At 34.6% G+C, this 20,948-nt stretch overlaps 3 protein-coding genes across 7 annotated transcripts; 1 reads left to right on the forward strand and 2 right to left on the reverse strand.

The window, feature by feature from the left end:
• The first annotated feature begins 792 nt into the window (after positions 1 to 792).
• LOC105631413 (cytochrome B5-like) lies at positions 793 to 1,615 on the forward strand. The gene is made up of 3 exons (XM_012213523.4): positions 793 to 1,005; positions 1,089 to 1,159; positions 1,234 to 1,615. Exons 1-3 carry the CDS (start codon positions 998 to 1,000, stop codon positions 1,497 to 1,499), a joined length of 345 nt encoding a protein of 114 aa, XP_012068913.1. The 5' UTR covers positions 793 to 997; the 3' UTR covers positions 1,500 to 1,615.
• A 1,366-nt stretch (positions 1,616 to 2,981) lies between these two features.
• On the reverse strand, positions 2,982 to 9,984 carry LOC105630781 (uncharacterized). Of its 4 annotated transcripts, none has more exons than XM_037638466.2 (9): positions 9,542 to 9,984; positions 9,175 to 9,379; positions 8,952 to 9,042; positions 6,876 to 7,021; positions 6,519 to 6,762; positions 6,092 to 6,196; positions 5,834 to 6,025; positions 4,854 to 5,055; positions 2,982 to 3,950 (listed from the first exon to the last, which is right to left on the reverse strand). In XM_037638466.2, exons 1-9 carry the CDS (start codon positions 9,597 to 9,599, stop codon positions 3,448 to 3,450), a joined length of 1,746 nt encoding a protein of 581 aa, XP_037494394.1. In that variant the 5' UTR covers positions 9,600 to 9,984; the 3' UTR covers positions 2,982 to 3,447. The 4 variants fall into 4 exon arrangements, with proteins under 4 accessions (XP_037494394.1, XP_037494396.1, XP_037494395.1 ...); XM_037638468.2 differs by lacking the exon at positions 9,542 to 9,984 and adding an exon at positions 8,009 to 8,073 and having other exon boundaries at positions 9,175 to 9,212; XM_037638467.2 differs by lacking the exon at positions 9,542 to 9,984 and adding an exon at positions 7,991 to 8,073 and having other exon boundaries at positions 9,175 to 9,212.
• A 633-nt stretch (positions 9,985 to 10,617) lies between these two features.
• On the reverse strand, positions 10,618 to 18,381 carry LOC105630788 (ER membrane protein complex subunit 7 homolog). 2 transcript variants are annotated; one of them, XM_012212759.4, is made up of 7 exons: positions 18,168 to 18,381; positions 17,873 to 17,916; positions 12,048 to 12,156; positions 11,812 to 11,875; positions 11,607 to 11,723; positions 11,414 to 11,522; positions 10,618 to 11,056 (listed from the first exon to the last, which is right to left on the reverse strand). In XM_012212759.4, exons 1-7 carry the CDS (start codon positions 18,260 to 18,262, stop codon positions 10,968 to 10,970), a joined length of 627 nt encoding a protein of 208 aa, XP_012068149.2. In that variant the 5' UTR covers positions 18,263 to 18,381; the 3' UTR covers positions 10,618 to 10,967. The 2 variants fall into 2 exon arrangements, with proteins under 2 accessions (XP_012068149.2, XP_012068140.2); XM_012212750.4 differs by having other exon boundaries at positions 12,048 to 12,159; positions 18,168 to 18,380.
• Between the last annotated feature and the right edge of the window lie 2,567 nt (positions 18,382 to 20,948).

Below are 20,948 nucleotides of genomic sequence, written 5' to 3' on the forward strand. Positions count from 1 at the left end.
ATAATATTCATAAGAATTCAAAGAGTTCAGATGATAAATATAAGAAATTTTAAAATGGGTAATACATTATTTTAGTTTACGAAAATAAATTAGATAAATATAGTTTAAAAATATGTTCAATTTGCACTCATACGATTATTTGTATGATGTGTTAATATATATCTAACAGGTTTAGTATGATAAAACAGTTAAAATTATAGATTTAATACAACAAAAGACTTACAACGGCGTAATGATTGACTTTAAAAGCAACTTAGGTTTAATCAAGTCAATGAATATGAAATTTTAAAATTACGCAATTGATCAAGAATTGCAAGGATCAGGAACATAAAGAAATAGAGCACATGCTCTTGTTACTAGTTTTTTTTTTTTTTTTTTTCTTTCAATACATGGTTAGAAATATCACCGTTTGAAAAAAAATTATGTTTTGATTAATTTGATAAATGGATGAAGTTATGGATCTGGTTTAGGCAAATTGATCCCATATGATATAACAAGAAAAGTAACATTATTTATTTAATTATTTATTAATGTTTACATTTTCAATTTGATATGATTGGATTTGACGGTTTTAACACTCAAAAACATAACCAAACTAATGTTGTCGATTTTTAAAATTTTGAAATCAAACCAAACTATCAACTCTTAAAACATGGATTTTGATTTAGATTAGTTTGATTCAATTTGAATGGTTTGATGCGGTTTATGAACAATGAACATCCCTACTGAGATTTTATTAGCTAAACCAAACTCTGTGCTCAAAGACTTCGCCTCTGTCTCTCTCTCCATCTCTTGCTTTCTTTTAGATGTAAGACTCTTTCTTCTTCATCATTTTATTTGTTCTTTCTCTTTTTTTTTTTTTTTTTTATTAATTTGTTATTTTGAATGATTAGTATTTGATCAAATAACAGCAGAGAAATGGCTTCAAACCCGAAAATCCATCATTTGATGACGTTGTAAAGCACAAGGATAGACATGAGTGGCTGGCTTCTAATCCATGGCAAGGTCTGTCGATTTGATTTCATCTTTGCTAATTAAGATTGATTAGCTATGTTTTAATATTAATACTCAATTAAAAAACTGTACAGTCGGGTTTACGATGTAACCAATTTTCTGGAAGAGCACCCAGGAGGAGACGAAGTGTTATTAGCAGCAACAGGTAGGATTAACATCCCATTTTGAAAAAGAGAATTCCTTTGGATAATAAAATTGAGATAAAAGTAAATATTGCAGAGAAAGACGCGACGGGTGATTATGAAAATGTTGGACACAGCCAAGATGCAAAAGAAGTGATGAAGAAGTATTACATCGGAGATATTGATGAGAAGAGCGTTCCAGCTTGGGGAAGGAAGAAGAAGAACCGTCCTCCAAATACAATACGTATTACAGCTCGAGAACCAAAATACAATAGTTTGGCTGTGAAGCTCTTCGTACTTCTGTTACTTCCGCTCCTTCTGGGTGTTGCGTTGGCTTTGAGATTTGCCTCCAAAAAGCACTAACGTCAGTTCTCGTTTTTTCTTGGAGGTAGAGTCGGAGCTCTCTGTTTCTTTAATTTTACAAGAGTTTCTAGTTCGATTTTCTTTTCTCTCTTCTTCTTTTCACTTGTCTTATTATTCCCGATTCGCACCGGATAGGCCGACAAAAGATGGGACAAATCGCTCGATTCAAGTGTTTAAAAAAATTTCATAACTAAAATTCAAACTCGAGTACTCTAGTTAATAGAAAATGGATTCCTCCAATCTCATCTTATCACATCATTCTTTTATAAAAAGTGGGTTTTTTTTAAAAAAAATTAATGATTTAGCAATGACAGTTGTAAAAGATAAGTTAGTACAAAATAAAATGTATTTTTATTAAAATAGCGTACAAAAAAAACATCATTATTTTATAGAATTAGTCTTTTTTAAATTAATGATATAGCGATTGAGATCCATTGTAAAAGGTAAGTCAATTACAAAATAAAATAAAATGTGCTTTTATCAAAAAATTTTAAAAAGACATCACTATTTTGTAGAAAGGTGGTCTTTTTTTTTGTAAAAATTAATGATTTAGCAATGAAGTAAAAAATAAATTGTATTTTTATCAAGATTCTCTAAAAAATCTCATTTTGTCTGCTTATTATTTCTTTTTTTAATGTGCCAAAAGGTTTGTAAGGTCTTTAAATTTAGATATTTAAATAACTATTTTTCTTATAATAATCATTTATTATTGTTCATTAAATGAAAAATTTTTATTAATATCTTAATAATTTAAAGGGAAAAAAAAGCAATATAACTTTTGTTAACTAAATTTTTAATATGTGTATTTTATCAAATCATACAAACAATACAGGACAAAAAGAGTATTATTTTGTAAAAAAGTGATTTTTTTTGCAAAGATTATAATCTAGCGACGAATTATAAAATAAAATGTACTTTTATTAAAATTCTGTAAATGAAATCACTGTTTTGTAAAATATAAAAAAAATTACTAATTTAAAAAAAAAAAGTAATTTTGTCAAAATTCCGTAAAAATTATCACAATCTTGGAAAAAATAATGTATTTTGTAAATTTAGATGACTTCAATGTACTTCAAGTCACCTACAGTTAATTGAATTCTCCAAATGCAAATGATTATTGATAGAAATAAAGATGAAAGAATACTAGATATTGTTGGAGATTGAAAATGTGTCCTCTAATGGATGTCATACAAATATTTATAGGATGTTTCCTATCCTAACTGAAGATGTAAATGCGACTCCTATTCATAAATGCTGAGCGAAGATTTTAAGTATTAATTATAAGATTAAATGAATATTTGAGTTCATTGCTGGTTTTTAAGAACATAAGATCGACAAGTCAAGTTAGGCTCTTGATTTGCCTGTGCTTATATCCTACTATTCTGTGTCTTCTGATCCTATGCATCTACTTACACATCTCACATACACCAACTGATTATTGCCAGCTTGAAATCCTTACACAACTACCACGTTGATTATCCCTTTTCAATTAACCACGGTTTACCTTGAAAAAGAAACAGGCACTGCCCTTTACACAGTTGACATAGTTATTGTTACACATTGGTTCGGTTCGGGATAAGGTCATTATTCAAAATATAAAACATGAGCAATTTTCTTCCCTTGGGCTAGTTTTTGAAGAGTGAGTTAGGCCCTATCTATTTTATAATATGGTACCAGAGCTCGGATCGCACACAAATGTATTTGTTTGTAGACTTCATGCTCAATTGACCCCATTTTTATAACATAGATCCGCCATTGATGATACGCCTACAAATGTGTTTGCCTACAAACTTCACACTCAATTGACCCCTCTCCATAACATAGATCTGCCACTGATGATGAACGAAAACACTGTGTTAAGGTAGGAACTTATGCATGGACAACCTATTTACAACCATAATAAAATAAGGAAACTTGGACCTTCAGCTACCCTTTTTCTTCAAATAAATTAGTCCAAGGATTTCTCTCCGCTGTATGTCAAGCCAAAGCCAAAGGGAAATACAGGATCATACAAATCATCTCCACTATTCATAGTATGCATAGGGAGCTGCTCAGCCTTCTTAAACCATGTCACCGGTAGTCGACCGGTAAATTTGTAGTCTCCAAATATAACATCTGTGATTCCTGCTCCTTCAGTTCCGGGCAACCAAGCAGCAACAAAAGCATCTATCTTCTCTAAGACCCATGCCTCTAAAACTAGAGGTCTCCCAGATATCAAAATTGCCAAGGTGGGGATTCTATCAGCTACTGAACTAATCACATCAGCTCCATTCAAGGGGATCACAAGCTCTGAATTATCACCAGTGCATTCTGCATATGGACCTTCACCAACAGCTACAATGGCATATGAAAAATCCTGGCTTGCTAAGGTTTCTTGTGATGGATATTTCTCATATATAATTTCTGTTGTCTCTCCCACTGCCCTTTTAATAGCATCCAAGATTGTCATACCTAAAATGCAAATGAATTCATAAATGAGATGTTCATATTTATCAGCAGAATTAGGCACTAGAGAATATAAATGAGAAAAATGTCAATTTTGGCTAATAGCCATGGAGTCACAAAATCAGAAGGATGCCGATTAAGTTGGATGGAGAAATCTCACTATGCTAAATGTAAGGATCTAGGATCCAACCAAATCATTAATGGGGTGTTTAAGTATAGGAAAACTGTCTTTGTGTACCCAGCCACTAAACCCTGAATAAAATGTCCAAACTACAATCAAAAGAAACTGTAAGAAGGTTTTTCATGGAAACACAATATCTAATTTCTATATTTATAATGACATTTACTTTATTTCTTTTCAGGAAGGGCTCTGACCAGAATGCTACACTTTACCCGATTATTCAGACAACAAAAAATAAGTAAAGGCACATATCGCTGTACACCTATTCTCACATGCACACAAGGAGAAAGAGGAATGCTAGGGACGGAATCACATATTACTAGTTAACAAAGTAAACCCATAAATATATTATCAAGCTTGGCAAAATTAACTTCAATTATATATTTGTTATCTCCATAAAAGTTGGAAACTGACTTCAATATGGAAAGACATTGGAGATGAAAACATGCAGTCATGCACTCAGCAGTAAGAACCAAGGTATACATCGAGCACGCATAGAGTCTGTATATGCAATTTATCAATGGAATTCATCCTTGGGAAGGAGGTAATAAAGCATGAAGCAAAAGGAGAAAAGCAATGTTGACATATAGGAAAATGAAAATAATACCAACCAGTGAGAGAAACTCCTACCAAGGAACATCATCAATGAAAATAGAAATACTTGCACACACACACACACACACCAACATAATTATATTTAATAGTTGGCGATCAAGCAAACTGCATACCAGTAGTACTCTTGCCGCTTAATCCCTTGCAAGTTATAGTCCAGCCACCACACTGATATCCAAGATCATCTGCATGTGTTCCAGTAACAAGAATCTTTTTAGCATTTCTATCTAATGGAAGAAAAGGTTTCTTCAGATCCTTCCCATTTTTCAGGAGAACCAAAGACTTCTGCACTGCTTCACGTGCTAATTCTCTATGCATCTGTCAAAAGGTCACTGAGTTTAAAAGGAATCACCAGCAACAAATCAATTCGATGATGTACAACTAAAAATGATGCTTGAGTTAAAATCAAGTGAAAAATGGCATAGCAATAAAAATGAAAATTTTTATAACAGTTTCTAGTTCTCAGATTAGTATCTCCCTCTTCCTATTTACAAGTATCAAATACAGGTATTTACCCAGGGGTTGGCTTCACCTGTTTTTGATGTAGAGGGGATTAGTGAAAGATTTATGGAAAGTCGTAGCCATCTCAGCTGAAGAAATAGAGAAAGAAAAGAGGTAAGAATCCTGTCTAACGGGCTGGACCAGGAATTGGCGACACCACAATTCTTTCTTGTCCTATTCCAATTGGCAACACCTATCCCCTTTACATTCTCTCTTCATGCCTGATGTTTTCTTCTTTTGTCTGTAGTGAATGGTTCATGCCATAAAATAACACTGAATTTTGATTTTATTGTTCCTGGTCTGAATCAAGGGCTTGGATATGACATCAAGCAGAAATCAGACTGCTAAAGTTGGTGACACATGATTCACCATCTGGCACTGTATAAGTTGTTGATTTCAGTGCATATATTAACAACTTTCAGATATCTAAATTCTATTTTTGACTTGTATTATAAAATCCAATAGAAATAAAAAATGTGATACAACTAATGCATGCTGATGAGAAGTGGACGAAGCATGTATTTTCTAATGATGCAGTTGCCCAATCAAGTGAAAGGGATAAAATAGACAATTGTGTGAGAGTGTGAAAATTCACCTTGCAACCAACCATACCAAGTAAAGATCTGTCAGCAAAGGGATATTCAAAAAGACCAGCAACAAACTTTACTCTCAGTATTCGTCCAACAGCATCATCGATTCTGGCCATTGGTACCTCCCTTGATTCTGCCAGAAACATCAGATCTTCCACAAATTGTTCGTGTTTATGGCCCACCATCACCTGCAGAAACTGACGCCATAAACAAGGAAAGTGATATTTATTCTAGAGATATTTGAATTAAGGTTTAGTCTCTACCATGTCAATTCCAGCATTAACAGCGGAAGAGACGCAGTAACGGTAGTTTGAGCCATAAGGTTGGCTAAGTTCATCTATTCCTGCCCAGTCAGAGATCACAATACCCTGCCATAACAAATTTCCATAAAACATATCAAGATGTTCATCACTTTTTAGTTCCATAAACAAACAAAAATTTGAAAATTTGAAAATATCGGATGAGTGCTATATTTCAGGATTCCAGTAATCTCCTCTCTTTAGAGAACAAAAAGACCCCGAAGGTATTATCAAGGGTGTCAATTTAATGTCAGGAGAATTTGTATTTCACTGATTATCAGAAAGAAAAATTGGAGATTAGTAGAGAAGCCAATAGGAAACTGAATTTCCACATCATTGTTTTAGTTAAATGCTCAAATGATATTGCAAGTTAGACATCAATGTTCTTTACCTGAAACCCTAACTTATTTTTTAAAACTTCTGTCAAAAGAAAACGGTTGCCATGCAATTTATGCCCATTCCAACAAGAATAGGACGCCATAATAGTGGAAACACCCTGTGAAATACAGTCAAGATAGGGTGTCATGTGGATCCTCTCTAGATCTTCATATGAAAGTATAGTATTCCCCTCATTTATGCCTCTGTCTGTTCCCCCATCTCCAACAAAATGCTTAGCACAGGCAATGACATTGTTTCTGGAATCAAATAACCAATGAGAACAATCAACAATGGTGTTATGGTTCTGGCCCACTAGGGTTGCCTTTCGTGATTGACAAGGAAAGAATCATATTGATGTTAATTTCTTGACCTTCCTGCCACAAAAGGATAGCCATTTGGGTGTCCTTCAGGTGGCTGTCCCTGCAAGCCTGAAACAATCGAAGTCATCTGCCTAACTAAATTGGTGTCTTCACTGTAACTCTCGTAACACCTTCCCCATCGGGGATCTCTGCATACCTGGCAGCAACCATTAAGATAAATTATACAGAAAATTATAATTTCAATTCAATGAAGAAGGAATATGAAGAATATAGCATTACTTGTCAACACTAGCCGGAAAGAGGAAAAAAAAAAAAAGGAAGAAATAATCCACTATTTGTCACAAATAATCCTGTTTAAATTATTTAAATTATTTTATATGAACTTCATATCTGGTTTACTATAACATTTTTTGGATCTTTTTTTTTTTTTTGTTTTTTGAACACAGATAATTCATTCCACTCCATAGAAAGTTGGGGTACACAAGTAAACCTGATCAAATCAATTTTAAAATACAAGATCCAAAACTGATGCAACCATTAAAGGAATCTCAAACCCATACATTAACAGTAATGAAAGGAAAGACCCATAGACAACATCCTATCTACCAACACCATCATTGTTGGATTTAGAGATTGCAGTTAGAGATTTGGATCATTATGATGAAGCTTTTCTGAACATTGCATCTTACCCTAGATAAAGAGCAAGTGGTTTCTAAAACTTACAATCTTACACCAACCATGTAGTACAACAGTGTATTTTTTTTTTTTTCTTGTGATGATAGAGCAGAAGGAGCTATTGCTTTATTTCTTTTCCAATTTTTATTTTCTGTAATTTTCTGAGTTGCTAACTTTAGTAAAGCAGCATAGTTTTGTAGTATATTTAAATAACATAACCAAATTGGTAATAACTTTTCCTGCAGAAAGGACTTCAATCCCGACCAAACTAAGGACTGTAGGGGCAAGCATTTGATTAACCGAGCCGAACCAAATCGAACCAGTTCAATTTCTCTAACCACCAGATGCATTTTTATAAGTAACCAAATCCGAAACTCAAAAACCAAATTAAACCGACTCCTCTTGGTTTGAATGCATTTATTCTGAACCAAATAACTATTTTGGACGTAAGAAAAAATTCGTTTAATTATAAATAGTAACTGAACCATACAGAAGTGAGTATTGCTACCCCTCCCAAGAAGCATATCATTATGTCAGTCTGAGAAGGCTTCAACAATTTAGCCAGTGCATCTCCTGCCAAAAGTACAGAACTTAAAATGAAAAATGTTATTAATATGAACTTAAAACTAAAGAACTACAACGAATGTCGGGATTTGGAGCTATTTGTGAGTGTCAGGGGGGTGTGCTTTATAAGACAATTTCCAGCAGTTTCTTGGCGTATGGTGAGGCAAAATTGATTGAAGTTTTGGCCTTGCAAGCTACCTTTCAATGGCTGTTAGTAATATGACAGGTTCGGGTTGTATTTATAGTGACTGTCAGTCTCTTTTTTATGCTTTGTATTCCAATTCAGTGGATTATTCTGAATTTGGTGTAGTGGTTGAGGATTGTAAATTTTTTCTTAGTTGTCATAATGACATCTTAGCTCGTTGGATTAATAAACATGTTAACATGGGGACTCATTGTTTAACAAGAGTATCCTACCAATGTGCAAGTCTTGTAGTTTGGACATGGTCCATCTATCTTGCATTCGCATTATTTTATTTGAATAAAGTCTCTCTTTAGGCTTTCAAAAAAAAATAAATAAATAAAAAAGAATAATTTTAGGCATTATATGATTGCAATCTAATTGTGAATATTGAGTTCTGATACTGTTTATGAATTTGGGTTCAACTTCAGACGTATTTGGGCTTTCTGTGTATTTTTGTACTCAACGATACTGGGCCTGGTTTGTAATTGTAGATGTAGAATCCAATTATAAAGATATAATTGGTCAGGTATTTCCCCCTCTCATACTCTTATCTCTCCCTTCCCTATCGATCTCTTTCTATTCTCACTTTTCCTTCTCTTTCTCTCAGATTCTCAGTTCCCAAACACTATCACTTACTCCAAACCACACGTTGGGTAATGCATGTTATTATCTAACAATAACCAACAATAAGGCAACAACTTACAGCCACGCAGGGAGCAAAAGTATAATGAATGCCACTTGCCCTAACTTCAAGAGCTGTTGCAATGCCAATCCTTCGTACTAAATCCGCATCCCTATGACAATTAGAGTTCAGAAGCCAAAATCAAAGCATTAATCCATATTTTGAATTCTTTAAATTTAACAGAAAAACGTACGAGAATGCTACTATTCTAAATTAATCAAAAACAATGCATTAAAGAACTCACCTAGTAGCTCCAAGGCCAACATTGTGAGGGAATACAGTGGTACCATAGACACCACTATTGCCATGAACTGCATCAATCCCATACATAATTGGTATACCTAACCGTGAATCAAGTGCTAGCTTCTGAAACCCATCAACTATATCCGCCACATCAGACGATGAAGCATTCCCAAAAGGTCCACTGCCTAAAAGGCTGAGAACACTCCCTGCCAAATAATAGTCCGTCAAATGTATGATAAAATTCTTGAAAGAACAAAAAATTCAGAAAAATCATTTAATTCCTTTATTTCTTTCTTTCATTTCAAAAAACCCAATAAGCAATTATTAATTATTATCTTCTCACTAACTAAAAGTGAAGAGAGAGGTACCAATGGCGAGGTCTTTGAGGTAGTAAGGAGAGGCAACATCTTGATCTGTCTGAGTCATCTGGGCAATCTTCTCTTACAAAGTCATTCTTGAAAGAAGGTCTTTGACACGAGCTTCTACTGGTGCATTTGGGTCTTTATAAATGCAAGGATCCATTGACAAGTCATCATGTTCAGCGAGGATCACTTAACCAATTGACAAGTCTACCAAACCGGCAAGAAAGAAAACAAATAAAATGCTAAAACTACATTCATCATTCGATCAAGCAAACTAAGATAAAGAATGACTTGGAAAGAATCCAAGGTTCACTCAGGTCAATTAATATACAATTTACAATTTTGCGTTGCGAAATGAATTTGGTAACTGAAGGATTACAAGGATCAAGAACATGTCTAATTGTCTGTACTCAATATAAAATTAACAGAACACACGCTTGTGTTAATAATAAGTAGAGTACAATATTTTCATAAAGGTGGTGAAAACATATGAAACGTATGAAACATTTTAAGCTTAACTTTGACCAATGGATTTGGTATCACCATCCAGTAAAAAAAATCTTCTAAAGTGATATATAATAAAATATAATAAAAATGGTTCAACCTCAAATTTAAGAGGATCAATTTAGAAAAATGTATATGTATTTAAAGAAAATTTTGAAAAAAAGAGGAGTCAATTGAATCCATTTTTTAAAATTGATTTGCCATCGTCACTGACATGTCACTGAATCAAGTCAGGGTGCATCGACTATAATGGTCTTTCTACTGAAATGGAGTAAAAAATTAGACATTAAAAAATTCATAGCATACATAAGAATTCAAAATAGTTCATTGTAAGAAATTTTAATGTGAGTTACGGACCATTTTGGTTTGCCAAAACAAACTGAATAGATATAATTTAGAGAATATGTTCAATTTATGTTCACAGTGATCCTTAAAATCTTAGCTTGCCATTGACATTACATGTGCATTGAATTGAAAAATAAAATAACCCTCTCATTGATTTTTTCCCTCTAAATTAATTGTTCTTTCATCCCTCCAATTTTGTTAGGGTTAAATTTGTAAATGTAAACAAGATCAAGTAAAAGTTCAACTACAGGGTTTTCATTGAAAGTATAGGGATAAACTTATGCATTCTGCCCCTATTTAACTAATTACATTAATTCAAATACTTCACTAGAAGTATTGCATGTGAATTCCTATTTTGTACGCTCTTCAATCAAGTGAAAAAGACGATGATACCAGGAATACAAAAATGGAACGAAATCTTCAAAAACTGAAACCAATATAATTAGTTTAAGTCTCCATGAAATTTTGGCCATGGACATCGTTAACAATTGACAATATGCTTGAACATTCTGCTCGACTCTAACAAAGCCTTTCAACACAATGCTGCAGAATTTTCCAGCTCGCCTCTAACAATTGACAAGGTTCATCTTTGTGCTCCCGGCAATAAGCTTGCGAGGGAGGGAACCCCTTGTTGCCTCATTTCTTCTTGTGCTCTCCTCATTTCCTCAGGATCTATTACAATAGAGAAACATAGAGGAGAGATAACCAACATATTAATTATGGCTAGAACTCTACTAAAAGCTAATTCACTCAAGTGCAGAACTAGCAAGTCAATGCAACATTCAAGGATAGAGGTCAATGCATGTGAAAGAGAACAGCATTTATATTTTGATCAAAATCTGGAATCCTGACACAATAACAAGATGATCACTCATGACATTCTGGAAACCATTATCATGAGTGAAAACATTTGATCATAAAAATAATGCATCGTTAGCCAAATCAGCTGGTTTGCACATTTAACTCTATTGCAATTGCAAGACATCAAGACAGAAACACAGCAATTTCATATCAAATATGAAAACTTACCCATGTTCTCCATTAATTTGGGCATCAAGAACACAACCACCAGCATAAATCCCACCATAAGACCCATTGGACTCTTGACAACAGACATTATAGAGAATGGTTCCCTAATCTGTAACAAAACGAGATATGAGAAAATAGACAATAATTGATAAACAAATCAACTACAATGATAAATATAAGAAGGATGCTCAACCTCATAGTATTGTTCATCTCTGATTGGTTCTAATACCAACTCGCTCAGACCCCTTCTGTTCTCTGTCAATGCTGCCTGAACCTTGCCAGGGAATCTGGCACTAACATCAACTCGGACCTAAACATTTTTGAAGAAATTCAATAAAAAGAAATCTAAAAACACAGTCATCCAATGTTAACATCATTTTTGAGATTGAAAACCGTACTGGAGAAAAGAAATAGCCTACTGCAGCAACTTCAATTAAATGAGTCCCTGCTGGCACGTTATAGCTTTTAGTACACAAGTCAAGGAATCATGATATCTCCCAAAACGTGTTTAATAGCATTCCCTTAATAATAAAATAATATAGATTATACTCAGCAACAAGTGAAAAGAACGCCTGGGAGAAATTCCTCAGAATGGCTAGAATAAAAAGAACCATGGAGAAAAAAAGTAGGATACAATGAAAAATATCCATCAGGCCTCAGAAAAGTGATGCTTTGGCCACCATTGAGAATAACTTTGACATTGGATAGTTTTCCAGGAAGACCAAATCCTTTTGCACCCAGACCTGCTGAATAACATCAATAATGCTGAACTAAGAAGGTGCAAATCAGAGAAATAAACAGCAAGATGGAGCGCAACCAAAATTTTCATGTATGTGTGGCAAAGTAATCCAAAAATCAAACTTTTTTTTATTAGTCTTCAAAATGATTGCCTAATCATTCACTCCATCAAGGTTTCAATACATGCATCAGATTTCAGGCAGCATTGGTTGAAAAAATAATGGGACAGTTTCAAATGAACCATTAGTCACAAAAGCTAATTTGACCACGGAGACTGTGTATAGATTATTTTACCATATACACCTAGCAGACAAGGGCTGGGCTTTCCTTTGTATAATAAGCGTAACCATTTTCATCTATCAGCACCAAATTTCTTTTTCTGCCTAATATACTCTCTTCCACCAATTTTTCATTTTGATTAAATTGCAAGGCAACAGGAATGGACTAACAATGTTATTAAGAATCAATTCTTTTTGCATGAATGAGAGGTCAAATTCTGAGCATTTGCAGATACCATTTTAATGTAATAAATCTAAGATTCAGCCAAATTATGGCTTATCAAAAAGAAAAGAAAAACATTGTCAAATTCTAATTGAACTTATAATTATAGAAAAGAAAGAATCTTTTTCTCGATCAGTGATGCATTATCTAGTCACATTGAAAATCAGATTCTTCCAGTGTATAAAATAATAATCCCAATTGCTTTTGCTACTATAAGCATCCCAACCACGATTTTTTCCTTTTTCGAGGTCTTCTGCCTCAAAATACCAAGGGGTGCGAGACAGCTCTCTCAAAGGAACTCAGAAAAATAGCCCCGAAACTTCGGGAGAAGGGGTACCTCCTCTGAATTTGAGGTGGCTCTTTAGTGCATTCGTCGAAAAGAGAGAATTGCTTCGAATTTGAGCAATTGAGATATCTAGAAACAATATTATTTTTTTCTTTATTCGTGTACTCTTCTTTTATTAAAAATCAACTTTTGCCACTATGAAAATGCCATAAAAATAAAGCATTAGTATTCTTTATCTCAACTAACTCTTCATCCCAATCTAATGGGACAGGCTATATGGATCAAGCTCATCCTCTCCGTGTTAGGAGTTGATTAGTTTTTGGATTCTGTTGAATAAAGACCTATTCTTTAGGGAAGTGCTATTCCTTAGGAGAGTCCTAGTCTTATGGATTTATTTGTTTTGCTGTTTACGTTTTGTTTTTGTCTTTATTGTAAAGCTATATATAGCAAGTCTGAACCGTTTAATCCTCAGCAAATAAGAATTCCAGTTGTTTAAAGTTCTTTGTTCAAGTTTCTCTTAAGCTTTAACAATTGGTATCAGAGCCCCCACTGGGTTTCTGAAACGAGAAGTTGCAATCTTCAACGTTTGTCAAACACTGAGAGAATGGCAGATGACAAAACTTTAACAAAGCTCCCTCACTTTGACGGTCACTATGATCATTGGAGTGAGTTGATGGAAAATTTGCTTAGAGCAAAAGGTTTGTGGAATTTGGTGGAGCAAGGCTTCACGGAACCAACAGAAGGGACGAAATTAACTGAGGCTCAACAGGCAGAGCTGGATGATGCAAAGACCAAGGACTATCAGGTAAAACATTACCTGTTCCAGGCTATTGATCGAACTGTTTTCGAACAAATCTTAGACCGTCGTACATCTAAGATTGTTTGGGACTCACTGAAACGGAAGTTTGGAGGAAATCAGAAGGTGAAGAAATCTCTTCTCAATGCCTTAAGAAGAGAATTTGAGATCCTGGAAATGCGAAATGATGAAACGATTACAGAATATTTTGCTCGGGTGATGTTAGTTGCAAATAAAATGAGAAGAGATGCCAGACAAGAAGATTGTAGAGAAAATTCTACGCACCCTGACAGAGAAGTTCACTTATGTTGTTGTATCCATCGAAGAATCCAAGGATACAGACACAATGTCCATTGATGAGTTGCAGAGCTCATTAGTGGTACATGAACAGAAATTTCGTCGACCCAGTAACAGTAATGAAGACCAGGTGTTGAAAATAGAAGGTCGATCGAGCACAAGCAATCGAGGAAGAGGAGGTTACAGAGGAAGGGGGCGTGGAAGAGGTAGAACCAATTTTGACAAGGCTACTGTTGAGTGCTACAGATGTCATGATTTAGGGCATTTTCAGTATGAATGTCCTAAGAAAAATGAAGCTAACTATACAGAGCTCGATGAAGAAGATGAGATGTTACTAATGGCCTATGTTGAGCAACATAAAGCAAAAAGAAGTGACGCATGGTTCCTGGATTCTGGTTGCTCCAATCACATGGTTGGTGATAAAAATATGTTTTCCAATTTAGACACAACGTTCACACATAGTGTCAAACTTGGAAACAACACCAGAATGAAAGTTTCTGGAATTGGGACTGTGAAATTAATTCTGCAGGACACCTGTTACACTGTTGGGGAAGTTTTTTGGGCGCCAGAACTCAAGAACAATCTTTTAAGTGTTGGACAGCTTCAAGAAAAAGGAGGTGCGGTGCTGTTCAAAAATGGAGCTTGTAGTGTCTATCATCCACAGAAAGGAAAAATCGCAGAATCCATTATGAGTGCTAATCGGATGTTCATTCTTCTAGCAGAAACATCAAAAACAAGTGTGAGTAAATGTTTACAAGTTTCAAATACAGATCAGTCAACACTTTGGCATCAACGTTATGGCCATCTCAGTTATAAAGGCCTTCGTACCTTGAAGCACAAAAACATGGTGGAAGGATTGCCACGAATTGAGGAACCAAGTGTCACCTGCGAGGCATGTATGAAAGGGAAACAACATCGAACTCCAATTCCAAAGATGAGTTCCTGGAGAGCATCCGAAAAATTGGGTCTTGTTCATGCAGATTTATGTGGTCCGATTACACCATCTTCGAGCAGTGGAAAAAGGTATTTATTATGCTTCATAGATGATTTTTCTAGAAAAGCCTGGATATATTTTCTGGTAGAAAAGTCAGAAACATTTTATCTCTTCAAGTGTTTCAAGAATCTCGTGGAGACAGAAACTGGAATGCAATTAAAATGCCTAAGAACCGATAGAGGAGGAGAGTTTAACTCTGTTGAATTCAATGACTTCTGCAAAAGTCATGGAGTTAAGAGACAACTGACCACTGCCTACACGCCGCAACAAAACGGGGTCGCAGAACGTAAAAATCGAACTGTAATGAACCTGGTTCGAGCTATGTTGACTGAAAAAGGCGTGCCCAAAAAATTCTGGCCTGAAGCTGTTATGTGGGCAAATCATGTCTTAAATCGCTCTCCCACACTAGCGGTAAAAGGCATGACACCTGAAGAAGCATGGAGTGAAGTAAAACCAGCAGTAGATTATTTCCGAGTTTTCGGATGTATCAGTCATGTTCATATTCCAGATGCTAAACGGACAAAGCTGGAAGACAAAAGCATGGTTTGTGTATTATTCGGAGTCAGCAGTGAATCCAAAGGGTACAGATTATTCAATCCAGTTGAAAAGAAAATCATCGTGAGCCGTGATGTGGTGTTTGAGGAAGATAGAAAATGGGATTGGGAAAATTGTGACGATGAAGCAGAATTAATTTGGGAAGAGAGCATAGAGATTCAAAAAAAGGAAGTACAAACAAGCACTGAAACTGCAGAAACAAGCACTGAAACTGCAGATACCTCTGCTGAAACTGTTGTCACAACATCAATTAATCCAGTTGCTGAACAAATTGATGAATCCGAATTGGTTCATAGGGAGGGCAGAACAAGACGACCACCCATATGGTCAACAGACTATGTGACCGGTGAAGGTTTATCCGAAGAAGAAGATGTCAACATGGAAGATGATATTAATTTTGTATTTTTATCAGTGTCAGATCCAGTAAGCTATGAGGATGCTGTAAAGAGCTCAAAATGGAGATTGGCTATGGATGAGGAGATCAACTCTATCGAAAAGAACCAGACATGGCATCTAGTCAACCTACCAGCTGGTGCAAAGAAAATAGGAGTAAAATGGATCTACAAAACAAAGTTAAATGAGCTTGGTGAGGTAGACAAACACAAAGCAAGGTTAGTCGTAAGAGGCTATACTCAGAAACATGGGGTTGATTACACTGAGGTCTTTGCTCCTGTGGCTAGAATGGACACTGTAAGGATGATTATAGCACTTGCGGCTCAAAATGGTTGGATGCTTTATCAATTGGATGTTAAATCAGCCTTTTTGCATGGGGAATTGAAAGAAGATGTCTTTGTAGAGCAACCGAAAGGCTATGTCAAGAAAGGGAGTGAGCAACTGGTATACAAACTGAATAAGGCGCTCTACGGGTTAAAACAGGCACCCCGAGCCTGGTTCAGTCGAATTGAAGCTTATTTTATCAAGGAGGGATTCCAAAGCAGTTCCAGTGAACACACACTTTTCGTCAAAAGAAGGGGAGGTAAAATTCTGATTGTAAGTGTGTATGTTGATGATCTATTGTTTACCGGCAATGATGAATTAATGTTGGGAGAATTTAAAAGTTCCATGAAGAGTGAATTTGAGATGACTGATCTCGGTCAAATGAGATTTTTCCTCGGTATTGAAGTTTTACAACGCTCAAATGGAATTTTTATCAGTCAAAGGAAGTATGCAGCTGAGGTTTTGAAGCGTTTTGAGGTAGAAAATTTCAACACTGTGAGTAATCCAATTGTTCCTGGACAGAAAATCGACAAAGATAAAGATGGTGTCAAAGCAGATGAGACTTTGTACAAACAGATTGTGGGGAGTCTGATGTATCTTACTGCCACACGGCCTGATCTAATGTTTGTGGTGAGTTTAATTAGCCGTTTCATGGCTTGTCCAACGCAATTACACTTTGCAGCAGTAAAAAAGGTTTTGCGGTACTTGAAAGGCACAACTGGATATGGGGTTTTCTATAAAAGGGGCGGAGATGGTAAATTAATTGGATTCACTGACAGTGATTATGCTGGTGACATGGAGGACAGCAAAAGCACTTCAGGTTACGTGTTTATGCTGAATGGAGGAGCAGTAGCCTGGTCATCTAAAAAACAACCCATAGTCACTTTGTCGACAACAGAAGCAGAGTTCGTAGCTGCAACTGCGTGCGCATGTCAAGCCGTTTGGATGAGACAAATACTCAATGAGATTGGGCATTCACAAAAGGAAGGAACGGAAATTATGTGTGATAATACTTCAACCATAAAACTGTCAAAGAATCCGGTTCTACATGGGCGTTCAAAGCATATCAAGGTAAGGTTTCATTTCCTCAGAGATCTTACCAAAGAAGGAACAGTAAACTTATTGTTTTGTGGCACTCACGATCAGCTTGCTGATCTGTTTACAAAGCCTCTCAAGTTAGAAGCCTTCCAGAAATTACGAAGGAAGCTTGGCGTCTGTGATTTTTCAGATTTAAACTAATTCTTTTTAGCCAAGAATAAGTTTAAGGGAGGGTATGTTAGGAGTTGATTAGTTTTTGGATTCTGTTGAATAAAGACCTATTCTTTAGGGAAGTGCTATTCCTTAGGAGAGTCCTAGTCTTATGGATTTATTTGTTTTGCTGTTTACGTTTTGTTTTTGTCTTTATTGTAAAGCTATATATAGCAAGTCTGAACCGTTTAATCCTCAGCAAATAAGAATTCCAGTTGTTTAAAGTTCTTTGTTCAAGTTTCTCTTAAGCTTTAACACTCCGTTCTACAATATTTAGAGATCCATCCATACATAGAAACAGAGAAAAAAAAAAAAAAAAAAATTTACCTGCAATCTTCACTCTACCATTAATGGTGTAACCATCTACAGAACTGGAAAAGTAAAATAAGCGTTTAATTAGAACATGAACGAGTACTGAATAATTCAAAACCCTAAAGTTCGATCCATTATGGTTGACAAGGACAAACCTACTGCAAGTTGAAGGTAAAACCGAACTGAACTAGCTAGTAACAAAAATCTTCCCATTGAGTTATCATTAAAGAAGTTTCCAACTTCAGTTTGCAATTTCTTTTCCTTTTAATTTCAACAATCGCATTTTCGCACCTTTAAAAAGAAAACGTACCTGGATGAAATCGCAAGGCCCGGACCGAAGAGAGAAAGGCATAATTGTATGAAAAGTATGAGAATAACCGGTTTCGATCTGAAGATGGACGCCATAGCTATACCAGTCCAGCAGAGATTTGAGAGAGTTTCAACAGGTTATGTAATGTGAAGTACGATCTTTGGCGACCTCCTTTGTCGACAAGTTCTCTTTATTCTAATCTATGGAAAACGACATGTCGTTGAAAAATGAAAGACCGGAGTTCAGTGTAACTGTGTTGTACAGATATACCTTTCGTTTCAGATAGATTTACCTGTTCGTTTAGCTAATAAAATTCCCGTGAATCGCTGGTCTTCAAAGTTGAAACTGAAGCCCAGTTTGATTGGGCTTTGGCAGGTTACCATGCAGAATCTTGATCTTGGGCTTCAACTTTTTTAAAGATTTTGGGCCTACCTTTGGAATTGGGGGCCTCCTCTTTCTTAGTTTCATTTTTTAAGTTATTTTTGCAAATAATTAAATACAATATTTAGTAGAATCTTAAATTTATATTTAAAAATAATATTTAAGTTGCTTGAATATATATTATTATAAATTTAAATTTAAATATTATCCTTGGAATCATTAGTGATGGAAATTTAGTTTCATATATACTTAAATTGGCTTAAATATTAAAGATGGTAATTTTAGTAAACAACTATGTTAAATTTATAAAACTAAAAAATAATCCTTCCAATTCTATTTTTGGCATGATTCCCATCCCATGACCTATTTTTACCTATTTTTTATTTTTTCACGGAAAATTTGTAGAAATGGTGATCACAGGGGTTCAGGATACCAAATCTAGTATTTCCAGTTTCTATCCAGTTCAAAAACAAAAATACTTGAAAAACCTAATTTTAGATCGAACCAATGGACAAACTTATTAAGCATATTTCAACTCTTTACATTATATAATTAAAAGCATTTTAAAGCTTTATTATATATGTTAAATAAGAAAACAAAATTATGTCCAACAATAAACAATTCAATTATATTTTTATTTTGCAAATAAATCAAATATGATAGTTATACTATATATATATTAAACACATTTAGTTATAATTAGATAGGATAATTATGGGTTGTCAATTCTTTATCAAGAGGACCAATAGTTTGGAATTACAAAAGCTTTAACATTGGAGTATGATATGCAAGTTGTATTGAAAGAGAGAGGCCTGGAGAAAGGACCATTCCAAGCCACTTTCAAACAATTCTGCTATGCTTTATCTAAGTGACATCAAACAAATACTACAAACCCTAAAAATAAATAAATAAATAAATAATTCCCCTTTTTTGTAATTTTATTTTTGTCGTTTAGGGTAAGAACTCAACGTGCAGGAGCTGCATAATAATAATAAAAAAAAAAAGATAAGAAAAGCAAAGAAAAAAGAAGTCATTTGTTCACACCAAGTTTGTTAGGTCAGTCCAAGACATTATTCACATTAGGAGCGAGTTTATTTATGAATTGAAATGATGACAATGCAATAATTATTGTTGACATACCTTTCAAAGTATATTCAGTCAGCCAATTCCATTGGCCTGTCATTTTCTTTACAAATTTTGCATCTTGTTTTTCATAAATACATGGGAATTCTTCATTTAATGATAATGGATGGTGTTTTTTTATAAATAAAAAAGTCAATTCACTGTAAGCAAATGGGTACCTTATATAACATTTTCATAAGAGAAATAATTAATGCAAACATAAAAATTAGATTTTTTTATTGGAAATTGGTAAAAATAGTCTTTTTTTTTTTTTTTTTTTTTTCAAATTGTACCATGAAAGAAACTTTCCATAATCGTAACAATAACAAATGCAATGGTAGAAACATGTATGCATGCATGTTAACAAAATAAGTTCAATGAGATGGGATGTCATAAGTTCATTCTCTGTTAAATAGAAATCTCGAATTTAAATTATAAAAGTCTCTTTAAAAATTTAAGAGAGAGTGTTTTGCTCTTACAAATCTGCCCGGAGTAAATTTTCGGGTAGCCGATGGTTAAAAAATAAAAACAAGCTAACTAAATATGTATAAGACGACAAAGGAACTGCAGATCCTTTGAATTTAAAATATTCTTAATGGAACTAACAGAAGGAGTACTAATATAATCTTCCAACGTAATAAACTTGTAATACTAGTAAACCGCTGCTTACGTGGTTTTCAATGGATGTTTAAATTCACTGATTTCGTTGATTTGACCCTCAATAATTTATTTAATTTACAATAAACAACAGGAGCAAGCAACTCACTGTTAGCTGTGCCCAGACCATCCACATATATAGCAACAGTTGGCTATGGTGAAACAAAGGAGAACCCATTGAACCCAACGTCACTGTTGTGGAAACCAATGAAGAAAACCCTTTATTTAGTTCTTGGCATTTGAACTACACACAGGATAGAGTAAGTAAAAGTAAGAATCTTATTTCCTTTCTAATTGAGTTCCCATTTTAATTATATTTCTGCAAATCTTGAACTAATTTGCATTTCTTGACTCGCCAACAGAGTACATCACCAATCTGCTTTTCTAGTGGAAAAGTTTGAACTTTCAAGAACTTGCTAATTTTGAAACAATAAGAATAGTTGCACTCCTTGAGAAAAGAAGTCCTTTTACGGCTCTATCTCTGCTATGAATCTTGAAATGACTTCAATGTTATGGAACTAAATAGCCCTATTTCCAGCAAGCCAAACTGTCATTTCCTGGCTCCCATATGTCACTATAAGATACTAGTCAAACCCACAAAAATCCAACCTCGGTATCTGT

This window comes from Jatropha curcas, chromosome 5 (assembly GCF_041381405.1).
Source record: "Jatropha curcas cultivar XTBG-Jc1 chromosome 5, XTBG_Jcur_1.0, whole genome shotgun sequence".
Lineage (NCBI taxonomy): Eukaryota > Viridiplantae > Streptophyta > Magnoliopsida > Malpighiales > Euphorbiaceae > Jatropha > Jatropha curcas.